This window comes from Seriola lalandi, unplaced genomic scaffold, assembly GCF_002814215.2.
Source record: "Seriola lalandi dorsalis isolate HSWRI2012SDOR001 ecotype SW California unplaced genomic scaffold, Sedor1 jcf7180002052129, whole genome shotgun sequence".
Lineage (NCBI taxonomy): Eukaryota > Metazoa > Chordata > Actinopteri > Carangiformes > Carangidae > Seriola > Seriola lalandi.
In genome coordinates, this window is record NW_019522682.1 from 515343 (window position 1) to 538031 (window position 22689).

Sequence of the window (22689 nt, forward strand, 5' to 3'; positions counted from 1 at the left end):
TCCTCCATGAAGGTAAATGCTGCCCCCGTGTGGACTGTTTGATACTGAAACGGCTCTGTATTAGGCCAATAAATGTTTGGGTTTTTTTTTTAGATAAAAAAAAATATGCTAAAGCTCAGAGTAGATAGTTGTGAAATAGTTCAACCTTTAATAGGAGACCAAGTGCACTATACTCATAATGTCCAATGGTCCTTTAAAACATTTAAAGTGTCCAAAGTCAAATTCAATGTGAAAGTCACCAAATTAGTCTAATATTCAGATAAACTACAGGCAATCAGTGAGTTAGGAATTCATTGTTTACTGTCCCGGTTTGGCAACAGCTGCTCTGGTCCATATGAAGAAGGTGCATTAATTAATCAACTATTCTTTAAACCTATACAATAGCCTTTGCATTAAAGCTATAATATGTAACTTTTCCACATTAAAATGTTTAAAAATCACTACATCTATGTCATATATTTTTGAGTTGTATACTTACATTATCCCAAATGTTTCCAGCAATTCTCAAACCAGAGAACTACGTGATTTCTATCATGGTAATGGTCTGTTTCATTTGCTCGCCTGTCAGTGACGTCGCATGCCCTATGCACATGCATTTGTGGGTGTTGTAGTTGCCTGGCAGAAGCTCAAAATGTACTTTTATCTAGTTGTAAGCCACATACACTTTTTACACCAACTATATATCTTAACCAGATGAAGGATTTTAGTCATTGGACAGCTCAGCTCCCAGCTGCTGGAGACTTCCTGTGTCCGCAGAAGAGCTTCGGCATATCACTCAATTTTACTGCTTTATTTGTTCACTGGTTTTAATCCTCTGGTCCGTATGTTATGGAGAGCAGGACATGCCTGCGGATAATTTGGCTTCCAGTAAAAACTTCAGTGACGGTTTGATTTCCTGAAAGACTGAGCTTTAGGGTAATAATGGTGAAAACAACAACTCCCATCATCCCATGCTGTTTCATTCACCTCTTTGTTATTGTATTGATTAAGAGACTCCTAGCAGCAGAAGTTACATACTGTGCCTTTAACATGAGTCAGCTCCACTGGTGCTGAAACAGACATAACTTCATTAGCTGATCAACAGTCAATTAATTGGCAATTTCAACGAACGATTGCAGTGATAAAGCAAAGTTGCTAATCTCACTGATTTCAGTCTGTCTGGTACCAGGATTTGGTGCCTTTCTGTGTTTCACATCACTATTTTGGACATTGTTCAAGAAAAATAGGGGTTTTGAAGACAGTCTTGGGTTGTGGGAACTTATCAGGAATAAAAACAATAATTACAGCAGCCATATCTCCACCCATTAAAACAGTGTCAGTAATGACCAAAAAACAAGAAAAACCAAACAAATGACTAATAGAGACTCTTATAGTGATTGTTTTCACACCCTCTGGTATCTAAAGCAAATACATACTAACCTATATTGCACCGATCACTCGATGAATGGCACGTTTCTAGAAAGTAGGCTCTAACATATATATATGGCTGAACATAGGATAGGCTACATTAAGTTGGGGACTTAAGAACAAGTAGAAGGCTGTAGCTGGTGTTTTGTTAATAACACAGACCTAATCCAGGACGGCTGCAGTAAATAGTTCAAGATAATAAAACGCAGTCGCAGCCAAACGTCCAATACCACCAACGAGGGGATGATGCGGAAGGATACGCAGTGACGTTTCCTACTGGAGGCTCCTCCGCAGCGATGTGAGGTGAGCGGAGAGAAGGGGGAAAGAGAGAGAGAGAAAGGGAGAGAGAGAGAGAGGGAGGAAGCAGAGGGAGATCACTCGGTCCAGAACTCAGCAGCATCATGGCACCTATCGGATTAAAGGCGGTGGTCGGCGAAAGTAAGATCATTTGTTTTATTATTATTTTATTCTAAATGTGGTGAAGTATGTGTGCAAATGCGGCAGTGTTTGTGTGTGTTCTTTTAGCAGGATGCGGACGGCTGGTAGTACATCTGGGTGATGATGAAGGTGGTGCTGTTGGTGCTTCATTTCATCCTATTGTAAAACACAGCCGTGTAGTAAGGGAGCTGTAGGTAATCTGCAGAGGCTGGGTTGTCACACCGGGCTGCTGCGGCGCGGATGCGCAATTGTATTTCAGGCTGCGGAGACCTGAAAAAGGCTCTAACAAGCGGTGATTGGCCCACTGATAGAAAATGTAGGCAGCATTCTCCATGAAAATGCAAAAAGCCTGGAGGGAAAGGCAGCCCACATACGCCCTTTTAGCCTCAATCAGCGTTTATTTCAGGAATAAACTGCGCTGCCTCGGAGCTGCATCATAAACCGTGTTTTTGCATGAATATTGTGCCACACGATGCTGCAGACTCACGCCTTGGCTATAGCTAATCATAGCCAATAATCTAATGCAATGCTATTGATTATAATGTGATAGGACATTAACACTCTCCATCCGTGGGATTCCCTGGTTTCAGCAGTGCCTCACCCCCCTGATGGAGCATGAATCGGTTGCGTAAAACACCCTTCCTCCACCGGAGCGCCTCACTGCTGAAACGAGCTGCTGTCAGCTGTGGTTCACGTTAATGGCGGATTGTATCCAAGAGGAAAGTTGGCTTGAGAGGCCGCTACCCGAGAAATTCCGCATTATCTGTACACGAGCTACCGTCCACTAACGACCAGTGAATGCCCTTTCATCATCATCATCATCATCATCATCACCATCATCATCATCATCACCGTGCCCTTTCCTGGTGTTGCGCCAGTCTGTGTAATCCTGCGTCGTTAGGACGCTGTGGACGCGACTGTCCAGTGTCTGAATGGGTCATGAAGAATCATTTATTGCGGTGTCGGTGTGTGGGGCTGATGCAGGCCTGAACATGGAGGCGCAGCTCCATTCTCCTCAGGAGGGTCAACTGGGTGCAAGTGTTGGTGGTCGTGATAATGTCAGACAGGCCTGCACAGTAAAGCGTCACAGAGACCAATGGGTGTGAAGGCACGTACCTGATATATAAGTGATGGTTGCCGTGATTTCTTCAGCTGCATGTTTTCCAAATTTTTTGGGAACGTGCCCTGCCCGTGCTGCAGGATCTGCTTCACTTGATATCTGTTGTTCGTCTTATTGATTCGGTTTCACATTTCACTAACTCACATCCACACGGCCTCTCTGTAGTAATGTCTCACTCCCTGTCAGTGAGAATAGCCTATTGAATCTTTACATCTCCCAAATCTCATCAGGCTCATTGGTGTTTCATTTGTCATGGGTACTGCTGCAAATTTTTAGGCCCCCACCCCCACACTAATACACATCCACCTCCTTCGTCTCACACACGCGCACACACACACACACACACACACACACACACACACACACACACACACACACACACACACACACACTGCTGTGATATGATATGATGGAGGGTGAAAAGGTTTGTGCTCTGGCCAGGAATCAGACCTCCCACATGGAGCAAGACCTGATCCTCAACCACCAATTATTACAAACTCCCCAAAATATGCAAATTCACTTTGAAGCCAAAAGTATTAAATTATATAATAAATATAATGATATATTGTTATGATTAGCTGTGAATGAGAAGTGCTGGAGGATATGAAAAAATATTATAAAAGTATTATAATGTCACACCATGTAAAAAAAAAAAAGAAATTATATAGTGCCTGTGATTTGAAAAACCCATTCACATGTCTCAACCAAAAACTCTATCGACTTATTTTGCTCATTTGTAATTTTTACCAATGAAATTGTGTAAAACATGATATGATCATATTGTCATGATAAGAATTATTGGCCCATCATGCTGTGGAGTTATAGCAGATATTTTAATAGATGACTGGGGAATAGTGTTTGGCCTAGTGCTATATTGTAGTTGAGAATTAGAATTAATGGGAGCACAGACCTGCATTTTTATGCATCACATTACGAGACAGAAATTTTATAAAAAATGATATCATCTGAGCACCTACAGTGTTACACAATACAGCTTCACATGCCAAATATCCGTGCATGTTCCGCTTTATTTAATTATTTAAGGCCTTGTAACTGACAATTACATAACCCGGTTTGTAAAACTAAAGGCGGGCACGTGCAAGCTCCCATTGTGGAGTGGAGCGTCCTTTCTAGAACAACGTAAACACTCTGTGAATGTTTCCCAGTAGGTAAAGGCAGGGACGCAGCAGGCAACACCTGTGCTCTGTTTGGCTGAGGTGAAGCAGGGATGGGATTGGTGGAGGTGGTGGGGGCAGAGAGGGAGGGCGACACCATCATGGGTCCTCTCTGCAGCAGTGGATATAGCAGCCAGGATGAAGGAGGGGGGATGGGCAGCAAGCAGAGCTTCACCCTCCCCTTTCATGACTGTATATGAGCATCAGTCCCAGAGAGCAACAGAAGGAAAATGAGGGTGGATGAGGAGAGGCTCTCATCAGTCACCAACAACCTGAGCTGGAGGAGATTTATTTCGAAATGATGCTGCTGCTCAGATTGATGAACCCGAGGAAGTGCTGCAATTACACTCCTGTGATTACAAAGAAACAATATTAAGTAGTTGATGTTCTGGAGATGAACACTTGTACTGTATGATGCATTCAGTCCTGTTGTACTGGATTTCATTATATTATCCAGGTGCTCGTGTTATTCTGTGCCGTTCTGACTTATTTTATGTCTACCCAGGGAATCAAGTCCCATCTTTCATTCATTCATTGTTTAGAGGTGGGTTATATGGAGAAAATCTTGTACGACAATATATGTAATTTTCTATCATGGTATTGATGTGTACTGTTGTGGACTTTCTGTAAATTTAATTGAAAACTGTTTATAGATAACATAACCAGATGGGAATGTCTGTTTTTGGCTAATCAACTGAAACAAATCACTTACAAACCAAAATACTTCATCACATTTCTGCAAAACTCCCGTAAATGCAATAAAACCATAAAGCATTGTGGGATTTCTCTGACCACAGACAAATTAATATCATCTACAATATAAATTGTATTGTCTAGTTGCCCATCCCTACTTTCATTCATTCATTGTCTTTAGCTGCTGATTCCCATACAGGGTCATGAGGTTCATACTGCACATGCAGTGCTGCTGAATCAACACCCGGCGTTCAGCATACATATTAATTATCATCCTGTAGTTGTGTAAGAGGTACAAGTAATGCGATTGTCCACAGATAAAATATATCAATTGAGCTAACTATACTGCTACCAATACATCCTCTGCTATACACTTATGTGCACACAGTGATGTAACTACAGTAAGTCTGAGGGTTAAAAATATCTATGTGAATCATAACTGGCCCATTTTCATTCAGGTGACAAAGAAGTCATCAGTAATCACCCTGTTCAACTTCATTGTAACCTTATAGTGGTTGAAATGGCATGTGGTTAACTAGTAGCTTTTTATTCTGGCTGACACAGCTACAATGTGCACATTAGTTGTGTTTTTTTTTTAAGTGTTTTTTTGTGAAATTTTTTGCCTTAATTTGATGCACAGTAGAGAGCTGACAGGAGATGATGATAGACAGACAGGGTGTAGCATGCAACAACAACCTGCGATATCACGGTCACTGTCTTACACCAGTCGGCCAACGGGACTCTTGTCAGTAGCTGTTTATTAAACATAAATACCGCTGTGAACATATACGCTCATATTTTCTCTTTGTGGTATTAATCAGATTCCTGAAATCCACCTGTCGAAGCATATCACACTTGCGTTACTATTTTCATGGGTCAAGGATAAGTCTGTGAATCCAGAGCTAAACTGAAAATACACTAGATACTGTTAGTAAGGAGTATGTGCTGTATATTAAGTAAGACTAAATAAGTATTCTTATTCTTATTGTCTTTTCTGCATTTTCTGTCTTATTGAGAATGAGGAAATTTATAGCCCTCTCATGTTTCTGCATTACAGGAGCTATTCGCAAGTTTAGCTGTTGCTACATAGCCAGCGTTAGCATTAACAGCTGTTTACTTACTCTAGAAGAAAAGTTGCAAGTTCAGCATCAAACTTCATTTGTCTGCTCACTGAAGCTGTGTTCAGCTGTGGAAAGCAATTCTCTTGTTTTGCTTCTATTCCTATCACTTCTTTTCTCCTACTGAAGTTAGCATGCTAACTAGCTAGCTCTGCTCTGGGCGGACTGTCTCGTCACTTTCTGATAGTGATTCACTGTAGTGTATAGTCTGGAAGTTTGGCTGCTCAGAGGGCGTATTATAACATTTTATATTGTAAACACAACAATGGCTGAAGCTCTTGGCAAGACTGGTAAGTAAACAGCTGTTAATGCTAACATTGGCTGAAGCAATAGCAAAGCAAACAGCTTCTTTAATTACAGGCAGAATGTAGTTAGCCTAGCTTAGCATAAAGACGGGAAGCAGGAGGAAACAGCAAGCTCTGTCCAAAGTTCAGTTTCTTGGTAAACAACAGCTGGTAACAGTGACTGTGCAGCTTCCCAAAGTCTTCCCCAGATTTAGATTTATCATTCCTGTACAAAGAACGAAATCAAACCCTGTGGTGCAGATAAACTGGTTATCTCCAACATGTAACACCCCCTAAATCCAAAAATTGTAATTTTTACATTTATCTTAATGTTCAGATTAAACAAATGAGACAGACAAAGACATGAGAGTGTTAATCCGTGACCTTTAGAGGTGCTGGTAGGTACATTTTTAAGCCTTATATAGCGGCTACCTGTTTCTCCCAGTTTCCAGTCTTTATGGTAAGATAGACTTCGTATGTCCTGACTCCAGTTCTGCATCTAAAACAAAGATTTGGGAATGGCATCGATCTTCTCATTTTACTCATTGCTAGGAATTAAGCAGGTTTCACAAAACGTTGGCCTTTTTAAGCATGCTGGTGTGTATTTATGCCTCTCTGTGTAGGGCTTTGTGAAGAGAAGGAAGGAGGAAGGTTAAGCAGAGAAGGACACATGCACTTATTTGCACATACACACTTACAGATGAACACACACGCATACACATACAAAGCATTGCTGACCTTGGAAGCATCACTGAACCAGAGCGTCACACACTCGTCTGGGTTCAGTGTCTGACGCAGTGCCTGCAGCCCCTGGGCCTACATAGAACACACACACGCACACGTACACACACACACACACACAATAAATACACAGGCACGCCGCACACACTCACACTCAAATAAATCCATGGCGAAATGTCATGTCGCAGTGTTTACAGAGCATGAAGAACTGGCTGAAATAGAGCTCTCTAATGCAAGGTTACAGTGCTTCATAATCTTAATGAATTCGCCTTCTCTTTCACTGAGGAAGAGTGCTGTGTCAGAGCTGGCAGACGTCCTCTCCCTCCCACTCTTTTCGGCAGCACGTGACCGCTCTCTCCATCCTCCTCTTATATGCATACACACACACATACAGCGCAGGCAAATTTAACACAGTGTTACAGAAATATCTACTTATAGGAGATCGGTACTGTACGAGAGCCAAGTAGCGTCGGCCAAGATGCTCTCGTCCTCAAGCGACATAAACAGAAAGAGGGAAAGCAGATTAAGGAGAAAAAGGGAAAGGGAGAGGATAGTATGACATGATGGTGATGTGTCAAGTTGTTATGCTAACTGTAAGAAGCAAAATACAATTGATAGTGAATTCTGGCTGTTTTTTTTGCTGTACATTAAGGAGCACAGCTGAGCTGGATGAGACTGCAGAGCACTCAGACTGTCAGACAGAGCTCCAGCCAGGTCGCTGCAGCCTGCGGTATCACAATGCATCACTTGCTTTCTTATAGTCTGTTATATACTGTCTGCCGTTTTCACCACCATGGATTGTTTCCCAGCTTCATTTAGACTGCACCGCAAGCACTGTAGAGAACGCTTAAAAAACAGGACACAGTAAACGCCCCTTGAATTTATGAATTAATTCATTGCATTAATTATCTGATTTTAGTAAAATGATTAACCACTGACCCTTTTGATAAACATTTAGTCTTTAAAGACAGTGAAAAGGTATCTTTAGTTTCCATAATGTGAGGTATTTCAGATTAAAATGGAATATTTGGGGTATAATTACAAGAGGGACTTGATTAAATTGTTCAGGGATTTTATTTGATTGCTCATAATGTGTGCGCTGTAGTGAGCTGGGAGTCTCTGTAGAGGACTGTTGGCCTCCACCCCCGCACACTTCCTCACCTGTGTTGTTAGATCAGGAGTCTGTGAACAAGGGAGAAATGAATAAAATGGAGCACAACCACACTCCTCTGGATATATAAACAGTTTTTCTGACATGCCAACACACAATATTGCTCCGCTAGATACTATGGCCCACAAGCATGGATGACGAGAGAGAAGTAATTTGATGGAAGGGGTTAGCGAGATGCTCCAGATTAGATTTGTCAGGAAACATTAATGAATACGTCTATGAGTGCACGATGAGTCAACAAAAATACTCCAGCATCCAGGGAAAGAAAACAAGGATGGATTTTTGTCATGTAAATACTCAAAAACTATTATATTTGAGACATAATGAAAATGTAATGCAGGGTTTCAATTAATATGTCTTCATTGGCTCTTTATGTATTCTTAATTTCCTATGTAGGAAAACAAGCTTGGAGTTTAGAGTTTAGAGATGTGCCTGATGTTGAGCAGATGTTTCACAGCACCATGTTTTGTGAAATTGATTTTGTCAACTGTTGTCAGTAACCTAATTATGATTAGAAAATATGGAGAGATAGTCAATCTGTGCAGCTTTTTTCAACTGACATTTCTTAAGTGGCATTTTTTGTGTGAAAATGTTGCTGCATTAGTGACTGCTGTTGATAGATAATGGCAGCTGTTCATCTGAGTTTCCCCTCGGATCCTCTCAGAGAAGCTCCTGTCCGAAGCTGTCAGGTGAACAAAGGTGGCTGACAGCTCCATGTGTGTAACAAGTGTATTGCATGCAACCTGGCCTGAACGTCTCGTTTCTCGTCTGTGCCAACACAGAATGTCTTCATGCCTTTACACACCAAATATTTATATCTCAGTAGGTGATGATCTGACATGAGATGTATATTAGTATGTTGATCCTTGCTGTGTTGTCATGCTGATGTTGATTGATGCTTTCACAACACTGCTAGGCCCGCACCCTGTTTGTTTAGCTTTCAGGCTGTGCTGATGTACGTCTATGAGAGTCAACACGTTCACCAGAGATCAGTCCACTACTGTTAATATACAGTATCTGTGGCAGGAGAATTTCAGAGTGTCTGCACTCAGGTCTCATGACTCTGCTTCATCTCTGCTCCTGCACATCATCTCAGGTCATGGGAAAGGCTCCTCATGACCTCTCCTCAGCCAACATGACCTCTGACCTCTAACTGGATATATGTGGGAGTCCAGAGTAGCTCCAAACTCATGATCTTCTTCTGCTTTTCTTACAACCCACTTGTGCTGGTTGTGGCTGGTTAGGTTGTTATGTAACTGCAGGCCGGTCTGACCAGGCTGTGAATAGCAGAGAAGCTTTTGGTTTAAAGATCGGTACTCTCATGTAGTCTTTTATCACTGGTTTACATTTTTGAATCTATTTGATTTTAATTAACTGCTTAGCATAAATTGAATGCAGGATCGTCATTTAAACAGCGGATGCAACTAACAATTATTTCAACTATCAGTTTGATTGATCAGTTGATTATTTGCATCAATGTCAAACATAATGACAGATGTAAATTGTCAGATGTCATGCAAGTTACCAGAGCTTAAAGAGATGTCTTAAACTGATTAAATTGCTGGATGAATGGTCCAAGAACCTAACTGTAATCAATTTCCAATCACATAAAACACAAACAAAAATACTTTTTTATTTGATTTTCAGTGAAGCAACTAATAATCCGACTGACTAATCATTTCAGCTCCATGTTAAACACAATAATATATCCATAGTGTCTCAATATAGAAAATAATGGTCTCAGGCAAAGTACCACCCATGTTTTTTTCCTCCATTTTGTTCGTTACAGTATTCTGCAGATCTCTTATGACACCTTGTCACCCATCACTAGCAGAGTTTTATTGATGGACAATGATAGCGATGTGGCTTCATGTGTCCTTTGTTGTTCACAGAAATTGAGACCCTCCAAGTGAAGCTTCAAGTGTTTTTCTGTCTAACAAAATCAAAAAAGTCTCTCAGCTGAGCCACGGTGAAAGCTGTCCTTGTATTTCAGCACGAGCCCGGCTGAAATGTCTGCCTGTCTCTTTAAGATCGTCAGTGTCAGCGTCTCTCGGGAGTGATGCTACGGTGAAGCGTAGATCCAGAGAAAAAAAATGGGTCATGTACTCATAGGTGAAAGTCCCTGAAGGGGGAGATCCACGAGTCAAAGGGAGAAACTGCCAGCTCTTCACTGCCGCATGTAGCGTCAAGGCTGGGAGGGGAGTACATTGACCTAATCAGCAATATCATGTACAGTAACACATCACACAGTTTCTTATCGTGGCTAAATGTGGGTGAGATTCTCTGAGTGAGGTCAATTTGAAGAAAAAAAAATCCTGTTGCTTGGTGTCCTTAAATTAAAAAAAAAAAGAAGGTATATTACAATGTGTTTTGTAATTTATCAGACCCTTTTAGATTTTGTTGAAAGTCTGACAGTAAAATTCTGTTATGCCTTCGCTCTGTCTTCGTTTTCTTCCCTGCTCCGCCATGAGGATGTGTATCCTGTTAAACTGGATGTAAGAGAGCATATGAGACTCCAAAGGGGTGTGTGTGTGTGTGTGTGTGTGTGTGTGTGTGTGTGTGTGTGTGTGTGTGTCTGTACCACTCTGCCTGTTTGGTTGACACAGCTGTTGCGCTGTGTTTGTTCAGGTCCCTTCCCCTCTGTCTGACTGGTGTGTGTCTGTATTGTTGTGCCTCTATCTGGAGGTCAGAAAGGAAAAATCTACAGTGCTGTCTCCATTCCCAGTTATCAGTTACGAGTGTGTGTACTTCAACTATTTCATCATCATAGTTTCATTGTTTACATGACTTAGTGAAGCTAACACAGGAGATGAACGAGAGGAGTGAGAGAATAGCTTTGGAAATATGGATCAATGTAATCACAGCTCATTATTGAAGACAATAGAGATAAATAGTTTTGCTGAAAGATGTCACACAATTCCTGAGGTTGCAGACTATTTCGGCTGTCTACATTAAACTAGACAGATAAAACCTTTCACATTTGACCAAAAATAAGATAAAATATATTGTGATCTGAAAAATCAGCTCAAGACAGTTTGCACGTGACCACACAGTCAGGTAGATTAAATGGGGCTTTAAAATTGTGCAGAACAATTCACACAGATCGACTTCATGCAGCAGACACAGAACATCATTCTCTTAATCAATTCAAGAACAATATTTACTCTCCTTTTAGCTCTGGTTTTGGCCTCCACCAACCTCTATATAAAATATCTGTCCCTGTTGCTGTTAAATGCTCCACTATTTTGGCAGAAACTGTTAGCTAGTTGCTAACTGTGTCTAGCTAGCTAACAGATGCAGTTAGCCACTAGCTAACTTTTTTTGTTTGTTTTTGAGGTTCGGGGCAAGTATCGCACAGAGGGTTTATCAGAGTTTATTTGCTGCCTGGTGCTACTGGTGCTACTGGGAGCAAAGGGGACGAGAGTGGAGTTAATGGGCCAGAAAACCAAAACAATTAGCTAAAAGATGCTAAAATGCTCTGTAGTGCTAAAGGGAGCTGCAGAGTCGGGTGGTACTTCTCTGTGGGTCCATCACTACAAGAGACATCTTTTGATAATTTGACCCATTATTGTTTTTTATAAAGATAATGTCAGTGTAGCTTTAATATTCAACACAACATACATGATAGGCTAGAACACGCTCGTGTGTGTATTCTCCCAGATTAACAACAACACTGACTAGAGTTTGGCTGTCAGGGGTGTTAAAACAGGAAGTAGTAATGAAAGCAGCCCATTGAAAATCTTAGTTATGGTGTTGTTAATCGACATCTATGTGTAAGAGACTGTATCTTGGACAAAAATGAGTGTGGCATATTTCAAATTAATTAATCATCTTTTTTAAATATGAGTTTATAATATACTTGTTCAGGGACTGGAGATTTTCATTCTTGCAGCTCTATCAGAAAAATGCTGCAGCACAGATCCAGAGAAAACACATCAGCTGCAGCAGAGGAAAAGGGAACACGTGTGACGGATTTCCCCACCGCTGCTTTGTTTGTAGTGTCTCATCCTGTGGCCTAGAGGTGCCGCTGGATGAAAAAAACAAGTTGATTTTTTAAGGAATGAACATGAGCTTTAATTTTACAACCATTACTTTGAACTTTTAGCACAGATTTTTCAAAAACTCCACATCCAAAGTGTTTGCTCCCTAATAAAATAAAAGTTTCTTTGGTTTTGTATTTGCTGCTGCTTTGCTGAGACAGCAGCTAAATGAACAGGACACAAAAGACGCTGGGAATAGACTGAAGCTGAGTCAGGGAATCTCTGTCATTTAGTGAGAATAATATTCCTAGACCATATGTCCCACAGGAGGTCAGATACAGTTCCTCTGACTCACAGGAGGTGAGCTCTGTCTGTCTATCTGTCTAACCTTTCTTTTTTCATCCATCCTAGCTATCCTTTTTGTCACGCTTCCTAATTTTCCATCTATGCTTCCTTTCAGCCATCCTATCTATCTATCTATCTATCTATCTATCTATCTATCTATCTATCTATCTATCTATCTATCTATCCTATTGCTTGCGTACAGCTGCACCCTCTTGCTGTGAAAAGAGCCAATGAGCAGCTACTGTCTTCATCGCCTGGAAGACTTTATTAATGTTTTCTTTTAGGAGGCAGAAATCACAAGCGCTGACTCAAGTAAACACATCCCTGATTTTTACTCGATGTGTGTTCTGTGATCTGTAATCTTTTCTGTGCGAGTCCTTTTTAATCTGTGGTAAGCCATCAGTATCTTTGTGGCCTCAGGTTTTAGCGACCAGCCGAAGGGCTTAGCGGGTTATATTCACAGTGATCCAGCATGATGTTAAACAGTAATTCACCCTAAATGGATTTATCCTAATACGGCTGGCAGATTGCTGGCACGATGATCAGGCCAATATCAGTTGCTGCCGTATAAACATTGCCATCGCGATGTGACCTCGCAGTGGATGAGATTATTTTCGACATGTAGATCTTTGAAATCAAAGCAGAATCACTTCCCAGCAGTTTTTAATCACTCCTCATCAACAGGATTTATTCCACTAGTGTAGATCTGTGCTCAGTGACCTTGTTGCAGGCCATATTTGACTTTGTCACGTTATTTTCCTCCAGTGAAAGAATTGCATTATGGGATTTATTAACCTATACTAGTAGGACAGGATAATGTTGGTAATTTCCACTGGTTTTTATTCATGCTTTTATACTTTATTGTAGACTAATACAATCCTGACTTGTAAGAATAAACTCATTGATTCTGACGCAATCATGTTATCCCTAAAACTACTAAAAAATATATATCTCATAGCAGTACTTTACTTTCTACTTTTTTACTTTTTACATCTACAGGAAAACAATAACATGTTGCTGATGATTGTCAGTGTTTTTTGAAGGATTTTCTATGTGTATTTATTCTTTATTTTATTCCTAAATACAGTTATTTTTGTTATTTTCTTAGCGTGACTGTTCTCCATATTTAGAACATGGTTAACATTATCATTGCAGTATATGTATTTAAAACATATGGATTATTGTAATTATGCATTTGTGATTCCAATATTATTGAAAATATTGACAGAAATATCATGCAGAAATAAAAATGAAAATCTCTCTTTGGATACAACAAGTGATATGACATCAGCTGTCACTGTGGTAGAAATCAGGCCTGCAGGTGTTGTCATACACGCTATATCCCCCTGATGTCTATTTAGTTATTGTAAGTTAACATTTGTTCAAATGAATATGAAGGAGTTGTGAAGGTGGGGTATTAGCTTACTTGGGGGAAATAGCACCTGTTCTTGTATTCTTGTATGTATTCATGGATATTCCCTGTTTACAAAATACATTAAAACATCTTCGCTCATCAGATCATCTTGCATCCCTCAGATTCCTGATGGTGTTTGTTTTTATTCTGTTTTACAGAGATTATGAACGATGTAATCAAGAAGGTGAAGAAGAAGGGAGAATGGAAGGTAAGAAGTTCACATTTAGGAGAAAATGCTAGAGATAAAAAGTTGTTGGTCTAATAGCGATGTGGAAGACTGCATCCTGATATTTTAGTGACATGTCACCCAGACAAGTGTTGCAGCACTTTGTCAAATCAAATCAAATCAAAATCCTGCAGCTTCGTCAGTTTGTAAAGTGACAAAAGTGTGTAAAAGTGTATTTGATCCATTTTGACATATAAATATTTGATATTGTGCATTCTGGAAAAGAAAAGATTTCAATAGATTTCATCAATAGATTTGATCATGTGATATCTCACTGTTTTTGTATATTTATATATATTTTTCTTTCTCTCTTCCATGTATATATATATATATGTTGAATATAATATGAAAGAGTGCACACAAATCACTGTCAATGATTGGACGACACTCCCTTGGGAGAATATTTGTCCCACACCTGGGCACACATGATAATTGGAATATTATTTATTTAAGATCATGGTTGTTAGAAGTGTTGAAGTTACCACTGACGAAGGTCTAGAGAGACCGAAGCATTAGGATGATCAATAAATTGTGATGCTGAGCAAGAGCAGTGTGTGGGATATTCTTTTTTATCAAGACTTAAGACAAAACTCCAAATCTAAGTTGTAATCCAGCAGCTTGCTGACTGTACTGGATATTGTACATCACATGCAAGCTGCCATGTTTGCTTTTTCCATAATCGTTTCCACAAAATGTCCCTACTGTAGAGCTTTTAATCGAATGAGACAGTTTTACTGTTAGCCACATGTAATAGAAGTAATAAAGTGTGTTTGTATAGTCACTGTCTTCTCCCCTGTTGCCAGGCGCTGATTGTGGACCAGCTGAGCATGAGGATGTTGTCGTCCTGCTGCAAGATGACAGACATCATGACAGAGGGCATCACCAGTAAGACACGACGGTCACACACTATCGTTTCTCTGGACCGTGACACTTTCCTGTAGTCTGTTTGTGTATGTAGCACCGTAACTGTTTACATACATGTTTGTTCCCTCTGTCCCTCTAGTCGTGGAGGACATCAACAAGCGGCGAGAGCCTCTTCCCAGCCTGGAAGCCATTTACCTGATTACACCCACAGAGAAGGTAAGGATGCTCCCTCCCTCTCTGTCAGTCATAGTGAGAAGATACAGACGCACAGCTGTTGACTCAGTCGAGACAGATCACACACGTTCACATGCTCTTTCAAATTCAAATTAGTTTGGTGACACTAAATTACAGTATTACCAAAGCAGATTGTAGAAGTTTCACAATGTACCTTAAGCATAAATGGTTTACCCATAGGTTACTATAATGAAAGAAAGATAAATAATTGCAAATCAATAAATGAAATAAAGCATGACAAGATATAAAGTTTAACAATTTATTTAATTGGCAATAGAGGAAATTAGATAAAAATATAAAGAGTGTGTTTTAATCTGCTGGTTTTCCCATATTTTGCTGCTTCAAAGACATTCGTTTTTTTTTGTTTTATTAGTTGTTGTTTTTTTTTTCTTTTCCACAAGTAAATATTAATTTTGCTCTGTTTGGTCTCTGTGGTCAATTCTTATAAGCTTAACTGGCGTGACTAGCAAGTTTAACATGGTGATTTATTAATTTAGCTCAGGCCTTCATCCTGTTAATGTAAATGCTTCAGCAACATCGTGGCAATAAAGCTTAATCGAGTTTGCACATATAACTGTGATCAATACTCAGCAGAACGTGACGGTCTGACTCTGTTTCTCCTCCCTCAGTCTGTCCACACCCTCATCGGAGACTTCAAAGACCCTCATTCAGCTAAATACAAGGCAGCCCACGTTTTCTTCACCGACTGTGAGTATAAACAGGAAGAGCTGCTTCGGCACCAAGTCATGAAGTCATTCATCTTTTTTACTTGTTATTATTGTTTGTGTTCTATGCTTTTTGCTTTGTACAATCTAGTAATGTTTTTGTTTTCTTTCCTGGTGTCACTTTGTTTTTCTCCTTGTCACTGCTTCAGTGGCAGATAGGCAGGGTTTCTTTTTGGCTTTTTTATATATAGTACTGTGCAAAAGTTTTAGGCAGGTTTGAAAAAATGCTGTGAACTAAGAATGCTTTCAAAAATATGAATAATATTTATATTATAATAATTTTTTATCAATTTACAAAATGCAAAGTGAGCGAACAAAAGAAAAATCTAAATCAAATCAATATTTGGTGTTACTACCCTTTGCCTTCAAACCATCATCAATTCTTATGGTACACTTGCACAAAGTCAGGGATTTTGTAGGATTATAGTCAGGTGTATGATCACCCAATTATACCAAACAGGTGCTAATGATCATCAATTTCACATGAAGGTTGAAACACAGTCATTAACTGAAACAGAAACAGCTGTGTAGGAGGCTTAAAACTGGGTGAGGAACAGCCAAACTCTGCTACCAAGGTGAGGTCTTCATGGAAGAGGTGCAGCCAAAACCTCATACCTCCGACATGGAGACAAGGCCCAGCGACTCATCTATACACGAAAACATAGGAACTGGGGTGCAGAAAAATGGCAGCAGGTGAACTGGACTGATGAGTCAAAATTTGAAATATTTGTCTGTAGCAGAAGGCAGTTTGTTCGCAGAAGGGCTGGAGAGTGGTACAATAACAAGTGTCTGCAGGCAACAGTGAAGCATGGTGGAGGTTCCTTGCAAGTTTGGGGCTGCATTTCTGCAAATGGAGCTGGAGATTTGGTCAGGATTAATGGTGTCCTCAGTGCTGAGGAATACAGGCAGATACTTATCCATCATGCAATACCATCAGGGAGGCGTATGATTGCCCCCAAATTTATTCTGCAGCAGGACGACGACCCCAAACGTACATCCGATGTCATTAAGAACTATCTTCAGCGTAAAGAAGAACAAGAAGTCCTGGAAGTGATGGTATGGCCCCCACAGAGCCCTGACCTCAACATCATGGAGTCTGTCTGGGATTACATGAAGAGACAGAAGGATTTGAGGAAGCCTACATCCACAGAAGATCTGTGGATCTCAAAAACTGTGTGCAAGTGTACCTAGAAGAATTGATGCTGTTTTGAAAGCAAAGGGTGTTCACACCAAATATTGATTTGATTTAGATTTCTGTTTTGTTCATTCACTGCATTTTGTTAATTGATTAAAATAAACTAACACTTCCATTTTTGAAAGCATTCTTAGTTTACAGCATTTTTTTCACACCTGCCTAAAACTTTTGCACAGTACTGTATTTGAAGGGACACTTTTTTTTTTTTTTTTTTTTTTTTTTTTTTTTTTTTATAAAGTTGTTAGCGCTCTCAGTAGTGGTGAGTGTTGGTTTTTGGGTAAGGTGGTGTGATCTCCCCATTGTCAGATCGTCCTATAGTCACCCTGTGAAATTGCCAACAGCCGATGTGATCGGATTTTTCTCGTATACCCTGAGTGATGACAAATACATTTTTGTGGCTGTAAATGTTTAAACAATCAGTCATCACATATAATATTAGAAATCATCTAGTCTGGCAGGTGTGTGTTTGAGGAAGCGCAGGAAGAGAGGATCTCCTAACAAACATCATAAATGAATGACGTGTATCACCCACAACAATGTTAACTCAGTAGTGTTTCTGTGACCAAACATCCTCTGGAAACCTCACTGCAAGTGGAATCCCCCTCTGCACAAAAATACATAGCTGTTTATTACATCCTTAGATCCTGCTTTCCTTCAGTTGCTGTCATTCTGATAAAAGGTTTCGGTTGTGATAAGAGAACAATGATCAGCCATAAAAAATATAAAACTCAAGCTATTGCTGCTTGTTTCCCTCCTCTCCAGCCTGCCCTGATCCTCTGTTCAACGAGCTGGTGAAGAGCCGCGCTTCCAAAACCATAAAGACTCTGACGGAGATCAACATCGCATTCTTGCCCTACGAGTCTCAGGTAGACATCCAGCCGTGTGTGTGTGTGTGGTGTGTGTGAGGTGTGTCTTGCATGGTGACGCTGTTCTGGGGGCTGTTTCAGAATCGAATCAATGAGACACAGTCAGAAAAATTGCATGTTTTCTTTGCTGGTCTTTTCATTGACAAGTGAAGTATTGATATGTAAACAGATGGTTGGTTGAGAGAGAGAAAGAGAGAGAGAGACGTTTATGCATCTGGCCCTTGAATTATTGTCCCCTCTTTTTTCCTCTTAAGGCGGTGAATGAAAGGTTGACTTTCATTGTTTGTTAGTGGCTGTGAGTGAAAACCACAGAGAGAAAGAGAAAGAGAGAGATCCAGAGATAGAAAGCTTGAGGAAGAGCAGTGAGAGATCGATTAAGACAGGTGGGAGGAAAGAGATGCAGCAAAGGACGCAGACAGGAATAGCAACAGTGAGGTTATGGGTTGTTAGCGTCGGGGATGGATAAAAAGAGACGGAGAGTGGGAGAGAGAGAGAAACACAAACACACACTCAGGTGGTGGCTTGGCACAATGCTGCTGACTCACCAGTCACTCTGTTTACTGCCAGACGCTTCTAGAAACACTCACACTTGTCACATCGCCTCCCCTCCCTCCCACCTGCCTCTCCACCCTTGCTAAATTTCCAAATTTCCAAATTCCTGCCTCCATCATGTCTTTCCTCCTCCCTCCCTCCCTCCCTCTGTTTTTTTCATCCCGCCATTCCTCCATCCCTGCCTTTGCACGTCGCTTGCACTCTCTCTGCTCACCACTTGCACCAAGCTTTTTATTTTTTCCTCTTATTTACTTTCTTTTTATATTTATTCTTTCCCTCCCCCTGACCATATTTTTTCCTAATTTCCCCCTCCCTTCATCCTCCCCTCTCTATCTCCCTCACCTCTCCTTCTGTCCATCCTTTACCCTCTCACTATCTGAAGATGCTGCTCGGCCCACAATGCTTTGCTCCCCTCTTGTCTACTATAATTAATTCAGAGTCAGTGGTTTTCTGCTCCAGGCAAAATGCTGCCTTAAAGCCCCACCCCCACAAGCTGATGCCCTTTCCCCATTGGATGAGTCAGGATCCACACAGGAGGCGGTGGCCAATGGCAGCCAGGCGAACGTAGGGACCCTTCTGCAGCGCAGGAGTGTGGTCATGTGACCGTGGACAGATGGGATGGGAGGAGGGAGTGGTAGTGAGTGATGCAGGAGAGAAGAGGGGAGGAAATCAGAGGAGTGGAAACAAGGAAAGATGAGTGCAGGAGAAAAATAAACAGGCAAGGGGAGAAAGAGGAGGATTGGGAAAAAAGAAGAGAAATGAGTAAAGGAAAGGGGAGGAAACGAGGGAGTAGATTAGGAGAGAGGAGAGGAAGGTGGACAAAGGGAGAAGATGAGAAAAGAGGAGGCATAAGACGAGGAAATGAGAGGAACAAGATGAAAGATGATAGGAAGAGAAAATAGGAATAAGAGGAGAGGGGAGATGAAACTGAAATAGGAAGAGAGGAAAGGGGACATAGGGGAGAAGAGAAGAAGTTAGGAGAGCAGGCAGAGAAGATGAGACAAGGAGGTTAAGGACATGAGAGAAGGAGAGCAAACAAGGTAGAATGGAGAGGAAAAGGGAGGAGGGAAGAAAAAAGGAGACATGGAAAAAAGATAGAAAAACCGAGGAACAAGAAAATCACAGAGGTGGAAAGAAAATGAGAGGAAAGGAATGAGAGCCTCTCAGAGGAGGCAGACAAAGGAGAAGCGATTAAAGTGTCAAAACAAAGAGCATAAAAACAAAGAAAGGAGAAGAGATAACCACAGAGGAGATGATATACAAGAGTCCGTCCACACTGACCTGCTGACTTTCACACAGACGCTGTGTCATGAATATAATCTGTTGTCATGGTGAAATCAGCATCATGGAATCAGTTCCTGTCAAATACACATGACTGTGCACATTACATAAGAGGAGAAGGTGACAAAGCTTCAATCAGCTACAGTAGGAAAGCAGTAAACAGTACTATTGGAGCAAAGTGTAAATGTGTGTGTTTGTGTGTGTGTGTGTGTGTATGCGCACGCGTGCATGTGTGTGCAGGTGTACTCTCTGGACAATCCAGATGCCTTCCACAGTTTCTACAGCCCCCACAAGACCCAGCTGAAGAACCCGGTGATGGAGAGGCTGGCTGAGCAGCTGGCCACGCTCTGCGCCACCCTGAAGGAGTACCCTGCCGTCAGATACCGAGGGTGAGCAGCAGGGTGCAGCCCTGGGTACAGGCTGGTCATCATTAGCATCTCAAGGCATTCGTGGAAATAGCTGTTTTGGACAGATAAGGTGTTGAGGGGAGTCATGGGTGCTACAGTGAGGAGGGGTTCACTGTGGCTTTCTGCTGTCATTTCAAGAGCATTAAGACATGTTTCTATTCGTCCATTTAATTTTGTCTGTTTAAGGTAAAAAGGGAACACTTTTTTCTGTCTAATAACACAGATTAGTTGTATATTAGTGTCATTATTAATGATGTGTTTTGCATCATGATGCATTTCTGCTGGACTGCTGCTGTAAAATAGACGTGACTTTTGTTGTTGTCAGTTATGTGCTTAATGCAAAAGGCTTCTGCACAGAGATGTGTGGGAGGAGAAAACTGATGGTGCTGCAAAGGCTCAGAAGGCGTTATAGATCATCTAATGTCCGTTTTTGGAAAGAGTCAGCAAATGTAACTGTTACAGTACTGATTCAGCATGGTTATCAAAATGACTGTTTCCGCTTTGGGACCAGTGTCCTCTGGAACCTGCGGCAGGGACAGAGCTGTTACACACCTGTCAATGTTTTTACTGTCTTTCTTTATTGTTTTGTCTCATCTACCTGTTTGAACGTCAATCTTGTCTTCCTTCCTTCTCCTCTTCACAATTATTTTTTATGTCTGCCCTTTCATGTCTGCATCCATATGCTTCCATTTGTCTGTCCATCTGTCCGTCATTCTGTCAGGGAGTACAAGGACAACGCCACCCTGGCCCAGCTGGTTCAAGACAAACTGGACGCCTACAAGGCTGATGACCCCACCATGGGAGAGGTCAGCTTGTTCATTTTCTCCTGCTTTTTGATTTGTTCTGTCTTCTCTCGTCATTCTTGTATCTCGTTCTCTCTCTCTCTCTCTCTCTTTGTAGGGTCCAGATAAGGCTCGCTCACAGCTGATCATCCTGGACAGGGCGTTTGACCCCGTCTCACCTGTCCTGCATGAGCTCACCTTCCAGGCCATGGGCTACGACCTGCTGCCCATCGAAAACGACGTCTACAAGTACGAAAAACACAATGACGAAACAGATACGTGACTTTGAGGGCTTTGTTAAAGTTTTAATTACGTCTTTTTTCTCCTTCAGGTATGAGACCAGTGGCATCGGAGACTCTCGTGAGAAGGAGGTGCTTCTGCATGAAGACGATGACCTGTGGGTGAGCCTGAGACACAAACACATAGCTGAGGTGTCCCAGTGAGTACATCTGTTTTTTTTCACACTTTATACATGTGTTCAATCAGTCTGTTGATACTGAACGAAGCAATGCTCAAACACTTCTCTCATGTGTTAATGTGCCTCCTTTGCTCTGTGTGTTTCTGTCTTTCAGGGAAGTGACACGCCAGCTGAAGGACTTTTCCTCCAGCAAGAGGATGAACACTGGAGAGAAGGTAAAGAGGAAACTGGTAGAGTCTGAACATACAGAACGGACACGACAGCATTATTTAACAAGAAAGATCTTTTCTTTCATTTCTCAGAAACTCCTGAGTTCTTGTTTTGATTGCTTGTGCATGGCAAAGTAAATAAATTCAGTGTGGGGGAAAAAAAGAATCAAACACTATTAGAGTAGACAGTATATAAACAGGGTGTATGTTCAGTAACTTTGTAATATGAAATAGCTCTTTTTGCCTAAAGGAATAGTAATGCATTTCAGGAAATATGCAGTTTAATATACTATCGATACCACCCTCATGTCTGGTGATTGGACATGAAGCCGGAACCAGCAGGTGATTAGCTTAGCATAGCATTTACAGTAGACTGGAAACAGATAGCCTTGTAAAACTAGCTTCATATTCAAAGTACAAACATGGGTGTGGTGTCAGTTTTCAAATCTAACTCTTGGCAAGGAGGCAAATTAGCATATTTCCCAACATGTTGAACTATTCCTTTGAATAGACTCAGAAAGTCTCACCAGAATTGAGTTGAATATTATATCTTCACTTATTTAATTTCAGTTGGTAGAGGAAAACAAATGAATCCTGAGGTTTGTGATTCATGTTTTTCATCTTTTGTTTCAGTGTTTTACACATGTTTAGCCAAGGGCGAACTTCCGCACAGGATTGCCTTTAAGTTCATCATCCAGTGTTATTAAGTTCAATCCAGCTGGTCATGAAAGACTTGAGAACAGAGCTGCTTTATGTTTATGAGCTGTTTCTGTTCCCAAATGGTCGACATTTACTTTTAAAACTTAACCCTTCAAGTGCTGAGCAACAACTACTCACTATGTGATTAAACCAATGTAAATATAGTCTGCTACCAAAAATTTTGTCTTTTATCTTATGATGTCTTACACTGTTGGTGACATCATCACGCTGGTGTTATCGTGTAAATCTGTGTTGCTTTTTGTCTCAACAGACCACAATGAGGGATCTGTCCCAGATGCTGAAGAAGATGCCACAGTACCAGAAGGAGCTCAGCAAGGTAAGTTT

The 22689-nt window shown here is 41.0% G+C and overlaps 1 protein-coding gene across 4 annotated transcripts in view; it reads left to right on the top strand.

Moving 5' to 3' along the window:
- The first annotated feature begins 1693 nt into the window (after positions 1-1693).
- The window catches only part of stxbp1a (syntaxin binding protein 1a), a 51520-nt gene continuing 30524 nt past the window's right edge, over positions 1694-22689 (top strand). For all 4 annotated transcript variants that reach the window (XR_015436812.1, XR_015436813.1, XM_023399947.2 and 1 more), the window contains exons 1-12: positions 1694-1845; positions 14045-14094; positions 14916-14997; positions 15116-15192; positions 15840-15918; positions 17893-17996; positions 20070-20218; positions 20958-21042; positions 21137-21267; positions 21350-21457; positions 21591-21651; positions 22616-22681. Coding sequence is in view for 2 of the 4 variants with exons in the window: in XM_023399947.2 (XP_023255715.1) it covers positions 1809-1845; positions 14045-14094; positions 14916-14997; positions 15116-15192; positions 15840-15918; positions 17893-17996; positions 20070-20218; positions 20958-21042; positions 21137-21267; positions 21350-21457; positions 21591-21651; positions 22616-22681 (1029 nt within the window). In the remaining 2 variants the exon portion in view is untranslated. The remainder of the gene's footprint in view (positions 1846-14044; positions 14095-14915; positions 14998-15115; positions 15193-15839; positions 15919-17892; positions 17997-20069; positions 20219-20957; positions 21043-21136; positions 21268-21349; positions 21458-21590; positions 21652-22615; positions 22682-22689) is intronic.